This window comes from Kryptolebias marmoratus, linkage group LG14 (genome assembly GCF_001649575.2).
Source record: "Kryptolebias marmoratus isolate JLee-2015 linkage group LG14, ASM164957v2, whole genome shotgun sequence".
Lineage (NCBI taxonomy): Eukaryota > Metazoa > Chordata > Actinopteri > Cyprinodontiformes > Rivulidae > Kryptolebias > Kryptolebias marmoratus.
In genome coordinates this window covers 16427154-16445904 of record NC_051443.1, presented here as the reverse complement: position 1 = coordinate 16445904, position 18751 = coordinate 16427154, and the positions used below count along the sequence as shown (strand labels likewise).

General features: G+C 39.1%; 1 protein-coding gene across 2 annotated transcripts in view; it reads left to right on the top strand.

Moving 5' to 3' along the window:
* The window catches only part of LOC108231041 (mediator complex subunit 13L), a 94342-nt gene extending 78656 nt beyond the window's left edge, over window positions 1-15686 (top strand). The window contains exons 8-31 of one of the 2 annotated variants that reach the window (XM_017407858.3): window positions 1040-1196; window positions 1807-1911; window positions 2573-3232; window positions 3440-3653; window positions 4160-4238; window positions 4338-4459; window positions 4985-5081; window positions 5253-5467; window positions 5580-5758; window positions 5996-6924; window positions 7117-7296; window positions 7398-7627; window positions 7734-7932; window positions 8031-8292; window positions 8390-8642; window positions 8731-8919; window positions 9003-9226; window positions 9375-9517; window positions 10246-10404; window positions 11239-11403; window positions 11693-11850; window positions 13465-13629; window positions 13801-13910; window positions 14025-15686. In XM_017407858.3, coding sequence (XP_017263347.1) covers window positions 1040-1196; window positions 1807-1911; window positions 2573-3232; window positions 3440-3653; window positions 4160-4238; window positions 4338-4459; window positions 4985-5081; window positions 5253-5467; window positions 5580-5758; window positions 5996-6924; window positions 7117-7296; window positions 7398-7627; window positions 7734-7932; window positions 8031-8292; window positions 8390-8642; window positions 8731-8919; window positions 9003-9226; window positions 9375-9517; window positions 10246-10404; window positions 11239-11403; window positions 11693-11850; window positions 13465-13629; window positions 13801-13910; window positions 14025-14157 — 5327 coding nt within the window. In that variant the 3' untranslated portion in view covers window positions 14158-15686. Of the gene's footprint in view, window positions 1-1039; window positions 1197-1806; window positions 1912-2572; window positions 3233-3439; window positions 3654-4159; window positions 4239-4337; window positions 4460-4984; window positions 5082-5249; window positions 5468-5579; window positions 5759-5995; window positions 6925-7116; window positions 7297-7397; window positions 7628-7733; window positions 7933-8030; window positions 8293-8389; window positions 8643-8730; window positions 8920-9002; window positions 9227-9374; window positions 9518-10245; window positions 10405-11238; window positions 11404-11692; window positions 11851-13464; window positions 13630-13800; window positions 13911-14024 lie in introns of both variants that reach the window. The other variant, XM_017407857.3, reaches the window with a different exon arrangement.
* The last annotated feature ends 3065 nt before the right edge of the window (window positions 15687-18751 follow it).

Genomic DNA, 18751 nt, shown 5'->3' with positions numbered 1-18751 from the left:
ATGTTTTTATTGGAAAACCCCAACTACAGAAGGACTTGCAGAGTTTTAAGTGGTGCAGCAGCTTCTCCTCTGACAAAAAGCACTGACAGAGTTTCTTTAGGTGACATTAAAAGATCACCATTTTATTTTAAATTGGCCTTGACCCGGACCTTTATTTACATTAAAACATAAGGCTTGAAGTAGCAGGAGATATTTGGAAACATATTATTGCATAAATGTTGCAATCTGCTAAGTTTAAGATAATTTGCTTTAAAATCCAATGTGCAGTTGACCACATGTTTCTGTCCAAACTTAAAAATACACTTGACTTAAAAGCTACACCTTCAGTGTTTTTTAGGGCAATTAAACCCTCATGAGTAAAACACTGACTTTCAATGAACCATATTAGTTGTGACAGTTTCATCAGCTTTCCTCCATCATTGTTATGTTTTTACATATTTGGTAGTGGTATTTTTATTTTGAACTATTGTGGTAATATTACATGAAGTAAGAAGCTTTATAATGACCTTCATCTTATGGGTTGCATGTACAGTGGCTCTTTTTAGGCACTTTTTACGGACTTTTCTGAATGGAGCACGAGGAAGTGAGTAATGTGTTCATGACTGAAAGCGGTCTCTTTAACAGACCGAGGAAGCCGTTGATGTTACGCATTTTATGTGTGAAAGTAAAAGTCTGTTACTTGTCAGACTTTTATCACCAAATCAGAAAGTACCAGTGGCACAGTTCACACATGACACTGACATATTTCCTGGATCAGTGAAATGAAATGCACACATAAAAAGGAACATGTTTCACTGCTGATTAAAACTAAACAATATCTGTGTATGTGTGGTAGAGCCGTTATTCTTTTGACCACAAAAAACAAACAAACAAACAAAAAAAGATTTAAAAATTTCACTGTTTTTAGGTTTTTACTGAGGAAGTAGTGTTTTTTTGTGTTTGGAATCCTGCCCAAATTATTTGCATCTAACTATTCTTTAAAACTCTGTACCCAGTCCTGTATTATATCATTTTGAAACACCATTTTTCTCCCTTTCAGCGGACAGTGGCTTTGTGACCTCGACCTCCAATGCCCCAACACCGGACAGCAGCATGGGGATCACCAGCATCAGCCCAAAGCATTCTGGGAAGAAGCTGACCTCCCAGGTGGTTCATCAGGCTTGGAAGGAGTGCTATCTAAACCAGTCTGAGCACATGTATGTTACACCTATTTTACTTTTTTATGTGATTATCATTGTCTGGTACAGTCTGCCATAACAGTGATGAGGAGGATTGAAAAGCTCTCCCTCTGATCAAACTGATCAAACCCATCACACATCCTTCATTTGGAATATGAGCTCTTGACTTTTAGCTGAAGGTATAGAATCCCCAAACGCAGGCTGAATCATTCCCACGTCAATCAAAATTTTAAATAATCTCTCCAAAGCCTGAATGGGTTGTGCAATGTGTCTCTTGGTACTGTAGGAGAGAGTGTAGTAGAGGTCATGTAACACGTCATCCTTTTAAAATAACTGAGAATTATATATATCCTACTGATGGATCATGTTTGTATGGTGTAAAAATTGCTTTAATAATCTGTGTAACTATGGATCTTTTCTGACGATATTGAGACTACACTGAGTACAATTTACAATTTCCCATTTCTCAATGGGACAATAAAGTATATCATATTATGCTGTATTGTCTCATCTTGTATGGTATTGTATCATTTCATATTGTATTGTCGCACTGTATCATATTGGACCAGACACTATTTACAAGATTGGTGCTGAGCTGGTTTCTTCTTGGTCTCTTTGTTCCCTACAGACCAAATCAGCAAACTGATGGGACACCAACTAAGGAAGTGCCAAATGGTGTTACCATGTGGAACTTTAATGATCTTGGGACTAGAACGTCCTGCAGCTGCTCCAGGTACCCCCTAAACTTCTCAGTACAAGCATCATGTGGTATGAATTTATCAATACTCAGATGAAGACATTGCACAAGGATATTATTATTATTATTAAATAAGCAAATACAGTTAGCAGCTTTCTGAATATAGGAAGCTTGCTGCGATTAGGGCCCAAATGCAGGACTCCTCGGAAACAAGTGAATGAAAACAATGTGTTTATTAAAAAACCCTGACCCAGAAGCACTGCTGAACAGGAAATTCTGAAAGGCACAAAAATAAACAGGCATCCACAGGAAAAGAGCAGACTCAATACAAACAGAAAAAGGGCAAACACATATAATGACTGGCCAATAATCAAATGAAATCTGGCAGAAGGAAATGACTTAATGAGGAAAAGGTAAATGGTAATTAGTGACAAACCTAGTTAAGAAACACAAACCGGAACGAAATCTAAGACCTCCACGATTTTCAGAATAAAACAGGAAATGGGAAAAGGACCAACTGAATGAGAAGGAAAAACCAAAAACCGAATTAAACTCAAAATTGACAAATTTACTGACAGTGCCACTGTTTTTGGAACACATTTAAAGAATACGTTTAATTAAAACACTTTTGATGATGTTTCCAAGTGCATTTTATCAGAGAGAAAATGTTATTACTTTTTCATTTGTTGTGTTTCAGGTTAAAGCAGCAGAAGCTCAACATGCCTACGACGTCCACTGCCAACCCTCAGACTTGTGCCAGCTCTGCACAGTCTTCTGGCTTGTCGTTATACCCTACCTCCTCCCTGCCCAAACACAAGACAAGTGACAAAACAGAAAAGGCTGACAAGCAGTCCAAGAGGCCGGCTGTGTTTCCCTTTCACCATCGTTTATCTGCCACACAGGAAACCCCCTTGGAGCAGGACCCCCCTGGCGGTCCCCAGCTCAGCAGCCTTGTTGCACTTGAGCCACCAGTGGAGCCTCTGGCTTCTCTGTCAAACTGCAAGTATTCCAAGCCCCTCACCAACAGCAGAAAACCCCCTAAGTCTCTTCTTCATTCACCCATGTCTCCACTTCCACCCACGCTCAGCCCGCACCCTCGGATACACGACCCAGAGGTTCTAGATGTCCCTGTGGATATGCCTGTGTGTCCAGATGGGGCTTCAGGGCTGGGGGGGATTACCAGTGAGACTGCTGTGTATACAACACTGCTGAGGCAGAGGGAGAATGGGGTTGGCTGGTGGAGAGGTTTCAGGACACCCAGTACTAATAAGACTGACTTCAGACCTCCTGAACTCCCAACTGATAAACTAGAAGAGATGAAGACAGAGACAAGCACGGACGGAGTTTCGTTTAAGAGGTAGATTTTTGAGAGGAAGGACAAAAAGTAGTAGTTTTCTAGACAATGCCAGCTAAGGAAAGATCGCATTACACACTAAACATAGACCTTTAAAAATGACAATTTGTAGTCAATAAGTGGGAAAATGAGAAATAACCTCAAAAACTTTATAAAACAGTCATAAAAATAATAATAAACTAAAGCTTTGATTGTCTCTTTCTTCTCCAGACTTTACACTCAGACCCACAAGAGATTTAAAATCTCAGAAGAGAGAGTAAAGGAACACATCCACACTTTAGGATTGTTTGAGCAGCCAGAGGTAGAGGCGCTACAAAAAAACGGGGATGATCCGTACGACTTCAAAGAAGGAGACACTGAGTACCCATTTCCATCTTCCAAGAGGTTAAAGAGTTCTGGGCGAGAACCCAGCAAGAAAGCCAAGGTAGGATAACAAATATTTTATGAGCCCTAAGTAATAATGAAGAAGATTCAAGAAAATGTAAAGACCCTTCAGTGATAGAGGACAGTTCTCATTTTCAGTTTATTTGTGGCTGTAGCTCATAGAAACTTTGACTTTTGTTTTGGCAGACATATTTCTTGATTTTTGATTTGATTATTTTTTAATCATAAAACCCTCTGCAAGCTTTTATCTTGTCTTACATTTTATCTCTGCTTCCCCCAAGTGACCATATTTGGTATTGAACCTTTAGAAATAAATTTTCCTTCACGTTTCGGTTCACTTTAGGACTCTCACACAAGAGCATAAATAGAATCTTTGGACACTTTGTGCCCATATTGGTTGAAATTTTCAAATAATTATATTTTTTGCATCAAAGTGATGTACTGTGATGACTGACTTTGTGACTCATTGGAGGGGTTGTTTTCTCTTTCTTTAGTGGAAAGAGGACTGAACTTTGATTCACATTTTATGTCTCTTCCATCATCCAGGGAGAAGAAATCACAAGCAATGGTTCACTGCCTGATGGAAAAGATGCAATGTCCATTTTTAACTCAGCTCCTAAATCAGGTTTGGACCTAATGAGCAACACAAACACATGCTACAGTGGACTATGTGCAGGTTCCAGAGTCCTGGATCTGAAGGTCTGATCTTCTTTGTGTGTTTTAGATGACTCAGGTCAGGATGATGCCACTGCCAAAACTAACCCTTCTCTGACCAGAGAGAAAGATCTGGTTGTCAATATCTCTGATCTAGACAACATATTTGATGAAGATGAAGAAGAGTTGGGCGTAAGTGTCACTATCCTTTTGCATTTATTTTGTTACTTTCTAGCATTGTAAGATACAGTCTCGATTTCATAAAACTATATTTCAGTGCTGCCATTGTTATTTACAGATTTATTATCACATACTGCCATGAAAGGCAGGTGATCATGCACCTTTGTCCGTGTGCATACATGTGTGTTAATCTGTCTGTTAGTAAAATATTTCATAAACCAATAGACAGATTTTATTGAAACTCTCAGAAAGTAATAACTGGATGCACATCTACAGCTGATTACCTTTTGGAGTCAATCTGATACAAGATGGCTGCCCAAGCTAACTGATCTTAGCAAACCCAAAAATGGCTGTAATGCAGTCAGTTTTACAGAAACAGAACTAAAATTTACTTTTAATTTATAAAACTCTAGCTTGCAATGCAGCAAAAAATTTGCATTCCTTCAAGGATTTCTAGTTTTCTTTTATTTTTTGTTCATTTTTGAGCAAAAAAAATTAATTTGATATATAAATTTTTTGTTTGTTTAACTTTTATAGACTGTTTACCCAAACCAACAGCCGACCAAACTACTGGTGCCAACAGAAGATCGTCCTGTTGGGAAAGAAGGAAGAGTTAGTGTACCTTATCCATCAAGTGAGTGATTTGTGTGTTCTTTTAAACTCTTAATAAAATGGCATTCTATGATAAATACTCAAATATGTCAGTTACAAGTTGATTTTATTAGATTATTTTAAATATTTCCTTTAAACATTCGTTCTTTCTCTTTTATTTATGTCCCTCTTTATGCTTGTCTCCTTTCAGCAGTAGCAGATCTCCAGATGATGTTCCCCACCCCTCCTTCTCTGGAGCAGCATCCAGCTTTCTCTCCCATCACGCCATATCGTGACACCCCGAGTCAAGAGCCCCCTGCACCCAGTGGGGTCTCTGACCACCTGCCATCACTGGCCTCCAGCCATCTCACTGACAACAGGATGGAGATGGAGGAGGGTGCGGTTAGTCCCAGGCAGGATGACATCAAGGTAGATATTGACCTAAGAATACCGGGCTATAGCTGCTACTTCTCACAAGAGAAGTTAGTGAGATGTTTGATTAAAAACTACAACTAACAAACAAATTTTCCTCCTTGTCCAGCCTCAGATGGGCTCCTCCATGTTTGCTCCACTATCCTGTCTTCCCAGCCAGAACCTACCACCACTCAAAATTCCAGATCAGTGTTACTATCGTCCATCCTGGGCCCTCCTGCCCAAAATGGAGCATTTCACGACAATCATGCATCCACAGAACGCTGCTTTTACCAAGGATGGATACACGTGAGTATATAAGGGCTTACAAGGTTTTATAATTGCTGTGTTAGACTGAAAGGTTAACGTACAATACCATATTATGAGGAAATGCCACTGATATTGAAAATGATCTTTCTTGGTCTATCAGTTGAAGTAGTTTTTGGAATGTAAGAAGCAGTATGACTTTTAGGAGCCTGTCTCCAAATAGATCATTTTTTCTGGCTTGTCTGTCTGACTCTTTGTTTCCTGTAAAATGTGTCCCAGGAATGTTCCCAGCGTCAATACCCTCACAGACCAGGACTACGGCCAGATGAGTGCAGCCACTGCCTCTGTGAGCACCACTACTGGCATCTTGCCGTCTCCTGCCACACCACGATTTTCTGTGCCCACCCCACGAACTCCACGCACACCCAGGGGGATTAATACTGCAAGTTCAGGGCAGGGCTCAGTGAAGCAGGATGGTACTGAGCTCAGCTCACCGGTCTCCACCCCGTCCACCAGCCTGCCTCTGAGCTCCGTGGAGCCATTAGCTCGGCCTGGACCAACTCTGCCTGAGGCTCACAGCCTGTACCTTATCCTTCTGCTGTCAGACTCAGTCCTCAGTGTTTTTAAGGATCGTAACTTTGATAGTTGCTGCATCTGTGCGTGCAACATGAACGTCAAAGGAGCAGATGTGGGGGTGTATATCCCAGATTCCACTTGTGAGGATCAGTACCGCTGTATGTGTGGCTTCAGTGCCATTGTGAACAGACGGCTGGCTCATGGCACAGGTCTCTTTCTGGAGGACGAGCTAGATATATTTGGTCGAACTTCTGAAGTTGGCCGAGCAGCTGAGAGGAGGCTTGCTCTGTGCCGCCGGGACCCAACCGTGGGAGAATCTAGGACCAAACAGTTGCAGGACGCAGTCCCAGCCTCCTCGTCTGTAATGATTGTCTTACGGGAACAATGTTCTCAGCCTATTTCCTCCCTGGCTTCACTTCATCTTCCGCTAAATTCTTCCTGTCATGGCCGCAAGGGGGCGCTCCTTCAAAGTTGGATGTCTGAAAAGCAGTGGGCAGACGGGAGTGATGCCTGTGTGGACTGTTACAATGCTTTGGAGCAGGGGTTACAGTATGTGGATAATCCCACGGGAGGAAAAGTTGATCTAGCTGTTGTCAGAAGTAGTGCTCTTCATTCTTGGCCTCACACTAATGGTAAGAAGTATAATTTGGCTGCTAGAGATTAATTCCTGAAAACATATACCTTCTTGTATTTATATATATGGCTAGCTGTTTTTATCTTTAGAACTATACTGTATGTTTGGTAGTTTTGTGTGTGTTTTGTTTTGTAAAGCTTCAATAATTTTGCATCCTTTCATGTTCTGTTTTGTGTTTATGTGTCCATAGTGGTAGACATGAGCAGGTTGTCGTCACAGGATATGGTTCGGATGCTGCTGTCTTTGCAGCCTTTCCTGCAGGATGCTATCCAGAAAAAGAGGACAGGACGGACTTGGGACAACATCCAGCATGTTCAGGGTCCACTTACCTGGCAGCAGTTTCACAAGATGGCCGGACGAGGTTCCTATGGTGAGTTCTCTCTTCTTTCACACACATTTTGTTCAGTAAATAGTTGCAAGCTACTTTTAATACTTTGTAATGGCTAACTTCTCAATCTGAATTAATCAAAGGTTCGGAGGAGTCACCGGAACCACTCCCCATTCCAACAGTGTTACTAGGCTATGACCGGGAGCGGGACTTTTTGGCGTTGTCCCCTTTGGCGTTACCTTTCTGGGAGAAATTACTGCTTGAACCCTATGGAGGGCAGAGGGATGTAGCTTATGTAGTGGTGTGTCCTAATAGCACCTCCCTGCTTGCGGCAGCCTGTGCCTTTTTCCAGGAGCTCAGCGCTGTTTATGAGGTAGGATCAAAACCATCTGACTGAGATGAGAATCAAAGACAACTAAAACTCTACACATATTGTGAAATGTAATGGGTTTTCCTAAAATGAGCGATTTCATCTCCAGACATGCCGTCTTGGGAAGCACCGTCCACTGTCTAAGGTGTCCAAGGACGGCTTTGTGTGTGTTGGGGAGGAAGTGGAGCCACAAAAACTGGAGGAGCTGGATGTGGATCATTGGATGGCAGGACCATGGGCTGGACAGCAGCACACTGACAACATTAGCAAACTTAAACTCTATGCTTATGCCTTCAAGCAACAGCTAGGTGGGATTAAATGAGCAGACTATCCAATTTTTAATATCAGTGTTTTTCTTTTTTGGAGTTTTTAAACATTACCACTATTTTTTCTTTTCTTCTTTCAGGCCCTCAGCTCTCAACTCTGACTTTGGATGGCAGTCTTTTGTTGCCTCCCAAGGTCCAGCCTCCTTTGAACAACACATCCTCTTCTGGGCAACCTCAAGCTCAAGCTGATGGAGAACAAACTTCAGGCACAGCAAATGCTTCAACCCCATGTGGAGCCACCTCAGGCCAGACTGGGGAGGCAACGCAAGGGGGATCCACAGATTCAAAAGGGCCTCAGATTTCCACACCACTAGCCAGCACACCAGCAGAAAACACTGAACTGTAAGAATAAACCCTTTGTGGACATGGCTACACTCTGGATGTTGTTTGAACTCGTGGAAGCATAGTTCAACTTCCTTTTGTTTTTGTTCTTTCTCAGCTCATCGGAGCAGTCAAGAATCAGAATCCCCACTGTGGCTGACTCAGTGGACAGCCTTGCAAACCCACCAGCAATTGTTATTTACATTGTGGATGCTTTTATCACCTCATGTGGGCAAAGAAATGAAAGGGGTGAGGATGAAGAGGGTGTAGAGGTAGAGTCAAATAGCGTTTGGCTACTTGGGCTGCTTCGCTGCTACACAGAGATGCTGCAAAATTTGCCTGAGACAATGAGGCCTGCACTGGTGCTACAGGTAGGAATGTATTGTGGTTTACAGTACACCAGACAGAATTAAACAGACTGTGATTGTTATTTATTTAAATTCTGTGTCTGTATTTTAGGTGGTGCCATGCCAGTATCTTCTCCAACCAGCCAGCGGAGAAAACCATTTATATCTGCAACACCTGCGCTCCTTGGCCTTCTCTTGTTATTCCCAGTGTAGACGGCTGCTCCCCCAGCAAACACACATCAAGTCTCTCACCGGCTTTGGTCCAGTATCCACTGTCACTTCAGTATTTAAGAGTCCAGAGGTAAGCATGAGACATTAACATGAGAAAACCCCTTTACACTACTATCTATTTCACCTTTGATTTTTTTTTCCCCCCCGATTCAGTATCCCAGCCCCATACAGCTGTATTCCCCGCCATTTATCCTTGGCCCGACCCATCCCAAGCAGCCAGAGCCAGGAGAGATATGGGCTGAGCCCCTTCCCAAATACAACGTGCTTTTTGTGGGATACTGCTTGTCACATGACCAGCGCTGGATCCTGGTGTCCTGCACTGACCAACAGGGGGAGCTCCTGGAGACCTGCATCATCAACATCGACGTGCCTAACAGGTGAGCAATGTTTGCCTGAGATCTTGAAGCCATTCTCGAAAAACAGAAATCGAAGAAGATCATGTTTAATTTTGGTGCACCTCTTGGTTGAGTATCAAAAACACTTGGCATTGATATTCACATTTATTCTTATTTCTTTTAAATTCAGAGCCAGGCGCCCCAAGGTATCAGCTCGGAAGATGGGACTGCAGAAACTGTGGGAGTGGTGCATCGGCATCATTCAAATGACCTCACTACCGTGGAGGATTGTCATTGGTCGGTTAGGAAGGCTGGGTCACGGGGAGCTAAAAGGTGAACTGTAAATTGTGTTTGGTGATGGATCATGCTCAATAGAAATACTATGCCTGCTAGGTACAAGATATTATTTTTTCAATATGTCAAATATTGCTTTACAATCACTGCACTCAATTTGCTTTCTCAAGTGCACGTGTTTATTTATTGCATATCTCTGAGTGAGCCTTTTGTTCTTCGCCCTTCACGCACATCTTTATAAAAGCATCTACTCAAAGAATGCTGTAACTCCTATGATTTTAAGAAACTCTATGGATATTACCTCTCATAATGACTTCGATCTGGCTATAAGTAAAAACAAATGTTACTTAGGTTGCATAAACTATTACTAGATAGTATTATAAAATCCACTCATTTCTTACAATCCTCAAAACTGACAAGCATGAAAGATTCGATTCTCATGCTCCCTTAAAATACAAAGTGTTTTCCTTTTGAAGTGAAATTTGTGTTAAGTATTGATGAGTAGTTTGTCCTATCTGCAGCTCTCAGTTTGGAGAGGCAGGTAAAATTGATGCTCAGATCGAAGCTACCAGAGAAGCATATTACCACCTTTTGCATCAAATGGGTACTTGCTGACTGCAAATAAGGCACTTACTACTCATAAGCACTACTCATAAGGGTTTATTTTATGTGTTTTGGTTGCATGATTTGCCAAAAAGAATTGCACTGCTTTGCATTTATTTTGCCACCACTCACTCACACACTTTCCACTGTCTCTCAAAAAACAGACTGGACCTCTCTCCTTGGCGAGCACTCCCTCCATTCAATAGGACGCCAGCTGAGGGAGGCGTGCCGTTTGTGTGGGATCTCAGCTGCTGACTCTCCCACCATCCTCAGTGCCTGTCTGGTAGCCATGGAGCCGCAGGGCTCCTTTGTGGTCATGCCAGGTACGTCACAAGTCCATATTATGGCTAACCATAATAAAATAAACCATAGAGTTAAAATAAAAGGAAGGAAAGACATAAATTATGAAGACAAATATTTTACAATACCGTGGAGATTTTTAAAAGCATAATAATGGTCAAAGTCACCTTTTTAAATGACCTGCACTTGTATAATGCTTTTTAGTCATCTTTTTAGTTGAAAAGATGACAGCAGAACTCTTTGTCGACATCTGGCCTAAAACTGGATTAAATTTGGTCTAAATGTCTGAATTTTGTAGACTTTTAAACCTAGGTTTAAATGTCAAATAAACATCTGAAGTAAGCTGAAACTGTCCACGTTAAATAAGTACAACCCCTAAGGAGGAATTTGAATTACAATTTGTAAGTCATGTTGAACAACTGCTTTTTTCCCTCCACAAATACAATTTTAGCTCCGTCTTTATGATGCCTGGAAACATCTTATTATCGGCACACAGCCAGTGTAGTTTGATGTGCTATTAATCGATCTACAATAAGATGTGTAGAATTTGCATTTGTAATTACTTACACAGTGACCATGATTCAAGATTTTTTAAGATGCAAATCTTTACTGACATAGTATGGAGTACAATGCACAATGTACGACAGAAATTATTACTTGAATGCTTCTCCTCAGTTATGGCAATTAAGATAAATAGCATTCAGCAGCCACCACAATACATATTTTGTTATTCATGATATAATGCTTTTAAAATATGGTCACATAATAAACATCTTATTTAAAGAGGCTATAATCTGTCTTCTTTAAGCTGATACAGATGCAAAACCTGGAATTAATGTCCCTTTTTCTGTTTCCAGATGCAGTGACCATGGGCTCTGTGTTTGGACGCAGCACTGCTTTGAACCTGCAGACGTCGCAGCTGAACACACCTCAGGATGCTTCCTGTACACACATCTTAGTCTTCCCAACCTCGGCTACGACCCAGCTGGCACCCAGCTCCTACCCCACAGAGGACAACAATGGTAATGACTTACTAGACAATAGACAACTATCCAAGCTGTTCACTTTATTTAAAACATAAACAAAACTAAAGCCATATTTGAATGCAACACATTTTTGGAAAAAAGCACATTTGTGTTAAAAATATCTCTCACCAGAAGTTTTTTCACCAAGAGGATGTTACGCTTTGATTTTTGAAGGCAGGAACTACTTATAAACATTAATCCTAAACTGAGATTCTTATTGCTGATAAACTAAATTCATTTTATTGATACATTTCTGACTTGCTCATTTTTTTATTTACGACCTCAGATGATATGTTTGATCTCCCCTTCCCTGACGAACTGGAGAATGATATTGGCCATGACATGATGCTGATCAACCTTCACCCTTCCCCTAACACTTCTCCTGTGCCCTCGCCTGGATCGCCGTCTGGGATGGGAATGGGGTCCCATTTCCACCACACCAGGGTGAGTCAGGCATTAGATAAAGAAAAAAAAATCCTAAAGTAGCTCGAAAAGAGAAAAATAGCTGCACTCTAAATAGAAATAAATATAATTTAATTTAGTGTATTTACTCATTACAGTTGATAAATGTTTTTAATTGAAACCCATTCTATCAAAACTTTTATCTTCTGATTTCTTTAATTGCACTCTCCCTGTAAAATCTATTGTTAAACACATGGGATACTTGAATTGATGCAAAATCCACAACGTTTATCCCAAACTGTATTTGGAGTGTGGCTAATTCATTTATGTGCACAATAGATCCTAATTAAAGAATTACTGTTATAGTAAAATTACAATTTTTACCAGTTAGAGGGAAAATAATTATTCTAACTATTAGCACTGCAACAAAAACAACAACGGCAGACTGAAAGGATTTTCTCTTATATGGTGAAAACAAAAACATTTTTACTGTTCAAAATGCTTCATTTATAGAGACACAATCAACAAAAAAGCTCTTCTATTGCCTCACAAAGTATAAAAAAGATGAATAAAGTAAAAGAAATAAAATAAAAAGCTTGTAATACTTGTTTCTTCTTTTCTGTATGGAGTACATTAGTTATTTCCTAAATTAGTAACTGCCACTTCACACCTCATAGCATAGAGCAGGAGTCAGTTTAATTTTTATGCCAAGTGTAATAAAAACTGAGCAATTAGTCTCAGAGGCATCAGAGAAGAGAGGTGTCGACAGATTTTGCTGCGCAACTTTTAAAACACTTTTAAAACACCTGCAGCAACTTGTGCATCATTTACCTGCAGGAACAAAATGGAACTAAATGTCTTGTTCTTTCACAAATAAAATGCAAAACAAACTGCATGAAACTTGTTGGTTGACAGGAATTTTTAACCTGGATTGATAGAACTGTTGAAGCAGAATATAAACAACTTAAAAACTTTACAGTATAATTTAAACCTGAAGTTATTGGTGAGAAATATAGGTCATCATAGAAATTGGTTCAAATCTATGTTTTCTGGGTAACCAGTGATGAAATTAAATTATATAACAGTAAGATATATTTCACTATTCCCATTTGAAAATTGGTAAGATATTTGTGGTTTATAAAGAAAAATAACCAAGACGGGTAGATTTTAGAATTTTCAGATTGAAAATTTGAACAAACACTCAACCACTTCTGCTTACTTTTAAGCTCTTCTAGATTTTGTCAAAGATAAAAAAAAATTCTTTAAAAACTGAAAATTAAATTGTTTATCCTTTTTTTTCAACATACAATCCACAAAATATTGCTCTTCAGTTGATCAGTTGCACATTTATAGGTTTAGTTCGGTTTCTGAGTAATCCTGGGATCAACTAACTAAACCTTCACAATAATAAATACGAAGTTAAACAGATGTTGCTGTTATGAATTACAGCACATCATAAGCATTTAATATTCTAGCTTTTATTAACTTCTTAAGTAAAGTTTTTACAATGAAGATGAAATTTTATGTTGGTTTTGCTTAAGAATCATTAGTAGTCGTTAGTGCAAGTGCACAGAAGTACAGGCTGTAGAATGGGGAATAAATTAGACCAAGAGACAAAGCTGATAATAGTTTGATGGTGTTTATTTGTGACTGCAGGGCCAGGGAGAACGCTTGCTGTCCAGGGACAATCCCCCGGAGGAGCTGAAGCAACAGCCGCTGGCTCTGGGCTACTACGTCTCGACAGCCCAAGCAAACGGACTTCCTCACTGGTTCTGGGCCTCCTGCCCACAAGCCGAGAACCAGTGCCCACTCTTCCTCAAGGTACTTCAAAACACTGCGTGTGAAGTCTGAGTGATTTAGGAAAGAAAAGCACAGAAATGCACTGAAAAAAGAAAAAGATTGAGAATTTGTTGATGAATGCTTTATTAATGTAGTTGTTTGAGGAGACCCACAGCTCTCCAAGCTTCAAAATTTATTCCTGTTTCTCCTCAGGCTTCGCTCCATCATCACATCTCCATAGCACAGTCGGATGAGATCACGTCTGATAAGAATAAAAGGAGCCCTCACCCCTTAGACTCAAAAACCACCTCCGATGTGCTAAGGTAAACACGTTGTTTCAGCCAGGAATACAATTTCATACTAAGAATTGAGGCTTATATTATTGAACCTTTAAAATGTACAATGCATTAATAAAACTGCATATTTTTCATGCTCAGGTTTGTATTGGAGCAGTACAACGCCCTCTCTTGGCTGACGTGTACGCCCGCTACACAGGATCGCCAGTCCTGCCTGCCTGTCCACTTGGCGGTGCTGATCCAGATGTACAACGCCATCCTGAACATGCTTTAGCCCTGTCGACTGACAGTAAACCCACGTTTTGTTTGTTTGTTTGTTTTTTCCTGTGCCTCTTTCTGACCAGCAGGGAGCACCAGAGCTCTTCTGTTGTTCTGAGTGGATTTCATGGCCAATATACACGACAGAGCAAGTCAGACTCAAATGAACGAGGGTGACGTCAGACAACTGTGAAGGCCCGGTTCAGTGTGTACTTTTTAAAACTGATTCCGTGCCTGATGTGGTGCATGTGAGCGGGGAAAACAGATGGATCCAACTGCAGCCATGGAAATGCCATCTTGCCCATGATGGGCTGCATCTTTTTATTGGCGTTTAAAGCATTCGAGAGATGACACCGACAAGGAAGTTTCGAGAAAAGGGACATCTTACCAGCAAAACGTCATGACAACACAAAAACGCAGCTTTATTACATCAAGGATGTTTCTACATTTTTGTATAGAACTGCACTGTTACGTTCTCTGGACTTCAAGCTGGTTGCTGAAACTTTTTGTTTGTTTGTTTTCCTGAGGAGGAACGGTTGCTAATGGCACTTTTTGCCTCACCTTCCAACGTGTTGTCGTTAGGAACACAATAGAAAACACTCGACCAGGAAAGATGTGTTATTTATAATGTAAGGCATACATTTACAAAGAATTGAGACTTATTTTTAATATTTAAAACAATAAAAACAAAGAAACAAAGCTTTTTTCCCCCCCAGCTGACTGTTAATCGTCCTGGGACCTAAAATAAATTTTGTCAATTTAATGCAATTGTAAAAAAATGCCATATTTATATAGATTATATCATGTCTTAGAATTTGATATATATAAATATAAATATATATAAATGTATATACATAAATATGTATTACCTCTTCTAAGCAGGCACTTAACGATAATGGAGGGTGGGCACAGAATGATGCATTTTTGTTCCTTTTTAAATTCTGTTCATGCAGGATTTTGTTTCTTTTCTTTTTTTACTTTTTTATTTAACAAGTTTTATTTAAATTGATGCAAGAGATACGGTATACTGTATATTTATAAAGTATTCATTTCATGCCCAAATGAACTTGAAATAGACAATAAAAAAACATGGTATTTCAAAGTTATCAGATATTTTAGAATGATGCTTTATATCATTGGCTTTCTTATAAAAATGATGTCAAGCGAAGCATCAGAAAGGCCTCCATGCGTCTGCTCTAACTTTGCATGTTTGTATAGACACTTCTGAGATGTTTTTTGGTATTTCCTAAAGCTGTACATTTTATGCTGATTGTTTATTTTAAAGTAACTCATATTTTTGTTTGCTGTCTTTTTTAAAAAAAATATATCTATTCAATCCAACACTCATTTTATTACAGCCAAGTATATATACAAAAATGTACAGACAAGAGCAAAAATTTGTTATACCTGTTATCACTTTGGATATCCAACAGATCGCCTTTGGTGGGCGTGATCTGTTACTTTTACACTCGTTTTTTTGTTTTGTTTGTTTGTTTTTTTGTTTTGTTTCGTTTTTTAGTAAATTATTAAAACTCTTGAGAATGATGTTGTGGTCAAAGTGTTTTGTTTTTTTAATGCAGAAGATTGTTTTACCTTCTTGTCCTCATCCTGTTCAGGGTCATGTAGGTGCTGGCGATTATTCCAGCTTTCATGAAATGCAAAAAATAACAAAAAATTTTTTTCTTATCATACCAGTAAACAAAGTCAGCAACTTCAATGTATCTCTTAAAATAAAACACATAGGAAAAAGGATGCTCATCTAAAAAAAAAAAAAAGCTTTATTTCAAAGACATTTGTTAATAAAATTTGAATCCAGATGTTTTCATGCTGGAAGATGTCTCTGCTGGCCAGTCCTGATAACAGTAAGAGTTTGGTAGTATCCAATGAATAGAAAAGTCAGATTAAGAGAGGAAAAGAAGAGAAAATCAATGCTCAACTAACAAATTACATTTTGGTAATAAAAAGAATGTATTAGGAAGCAGAGTAGACTTACTTTAATTAATATATACCAACAGAAATTTGTCTTACATCTTTTACGTTTTGCACAGTTCAAGAAAAGTTTGAACAAATTTCTATTTAATCAAAAAAAAAAAAAAGAATAAGAGCATTTGCTGTGTAGTAGCTGTAATTTTGCCCTCAGATTATTTTTACTGAAAGCAGCATTCCTCGAAAGAATGCATATCACCCGCCGCCTTGCCTGTCATCGTTTTAAACAGAGATGTTGACTGATCTGTTAGCACTCTGAGTATGTGTTGGGGATGACTCTCAGCTACAAGTACTCCGAATTTAAGATCGCTGTCTATAAACTGATTAAGATACAGCCATTTCTGCGTTTGACAATGTTGCATTGTTGTGAGAGCCATCTTGAATTAGATTCTTTCCTAAAGTTATCAGTTGTAGATGTATATCAAATGAGTACTTTCTGAGGGTTTTATTAGAGTTCTTCTAGTAGTTCATGAGCTATTTTGGTTACAGACAAATGACCCAACACACACACATATGTAGGAAATTGCATGATAGTCTGCCTTTCATGTGATAATTAAAGCTGTGGAGTGAAAGAAATGCAAAAAAAAGTTTGATTTATTTGCTGATTTGAAGCACTTGAGGGCTGAGTATTTCTATTTTATATCACTTTAGGCTATACCACAGCACTACATAATACTTAGTGAAGTTAGAGAAAAACTCACCTTTGTAAACGTAAAAAAGAAAACCATTTGTAACATTGTTAGAAAAAGAACCTCTTACTAAAGGTTTCATTTCCAACAGCTGCTGCTCCTTTGATTTGTCCAAAAATTCAAAGAGAACATCACGGAAGCTGCGATCAAAAGGTGTGAATCATAATCACATCTTAGGCAACAATAAACACTACAGCCTCCATGTTTTAAATAAATGGAAATGATTGCCTTTGACGAAGACCAGTATTTACTGACAGGTTCATTAAAGCTAATGAAAATAATGACTTAGTGACTGTTCAGCCGTCTTTTATTTTTCTTGTTCCACAGGATAATCAAGTTTGAAAGAAAGTTTGGCTCATGAAAAACTAAATAAATCCCTTTCAAATGAACAAAGTTGATGGAAAAAAGTTGTCTCTTTGGAAAGGTGACCACTCTGTTTGTAACCTCCTTCAGTCAATGTGGAAAATACCAACAAAATAAATAACGGTAGATGAGTCAAAGGCTTATTATTGTGAAAGAACATGTGTTTGTATACATGTGCGTGTTGCCAGGGGGTTGTGTTTGGTTTGGGGTTGTGAAGTACATACATTTTAAAAAATAATAGATGCATTTGTCCAACATACGTTAAGAACTTTCAGATTGGCTCATTGTGTAATGACTCTAAGGATGTCCTCACTAAGAGAAAGAAAGAGCTTTATGGTCCTTTTGTGCGACGCATCAGAAAAATATTCGAGGACAAGAGAGAGGAGAAAAATAAGCTTGTGAAAGCGGTTTTATTTGGCCATCAGGGTCACATAGAATCATTGAGTGGAAAACTGCGTTTCCAAAGCACCTAAAAAAGCCTAGTGGACAACAAAACGTCCGTCTTTGGGGGACTGGGCAGCTTGAGGACGCTATGAGTGAAAAGGAATGAATAGCTGAAGAGTAAAAGCCACTGAAGAGTCACTTGTTGTGGTTGGCTCGTCTAATGGCCATCACAACTGCAGGAAGTGGACTCTTAATTGACTGCAACGTGTTTTCCACAGATAACCTATTAGACCAATGCCATTCACCTGTTGTGGGGCTTGCCAAGAGCCTTTATGCTGCCAAATGGCTTACAGACTGGACAATTTAGGCCAGGGTCTGCCTTGACATAGCATTAGTACAAACACAATTAGAAGTCAATTATATTTTACAAGTATGTCTCTTTGCTGCCAACAGTGCACTACATTAGATGACAAGGTTCTTCTAAAATAAAACTCTCAGATCGATAAATTCAGCTCCACGTCCAAAATGTGATACAGAAACAGTAAAAGCAGAATCCATTTTATGAAGGAAAATCAGACTTTTAATAGACTGTTTGCAGTGATTTTAATGTCCTCATTAGCAGGAAGTTTGCAATGTTATAATATGTTCCTAATTTGACAAAATTAAATATTTACACCTGTCTATGCACGGTATTGCAATCAAAAAGGGGGAAACTACACTATGAGATTGAGAGAACTGAATCTGCAAAGGGTAGAAAAATTCAGCAAAATTTATATTATCCCAAATCTCCTTTTATTTTTTTAAATTAAATAGATTGGAACAGATTCAAGACTCGGACCTCTTAAATCTAACAAAATCTTACAATCTTATAAAACAGATATTTTACTTAATTAGAGGGCACTAACACTTTTGGTCAGTTTTGCCTTTTTTATTTTATTTTTTAACCAAATGGGATACAGAACTATTACACAAATAACTCTGAATTGAAGTGTTGGACTCAATGGCATTTTATAATATTGTCTTTCCTCAGGTCCCTGTTGGTGTGTGTTGTCCCCTTTAGTTATTTTAGTTTCATACACAAATGAGTGTCAAACCAACAGGCTTGGCAGGCTGAACATTAATTATTCTGATTAAAAGCCCAGCACTGCAGGACTTCACTGACTTGTTCAAGTCATTTGTCCTCAACCA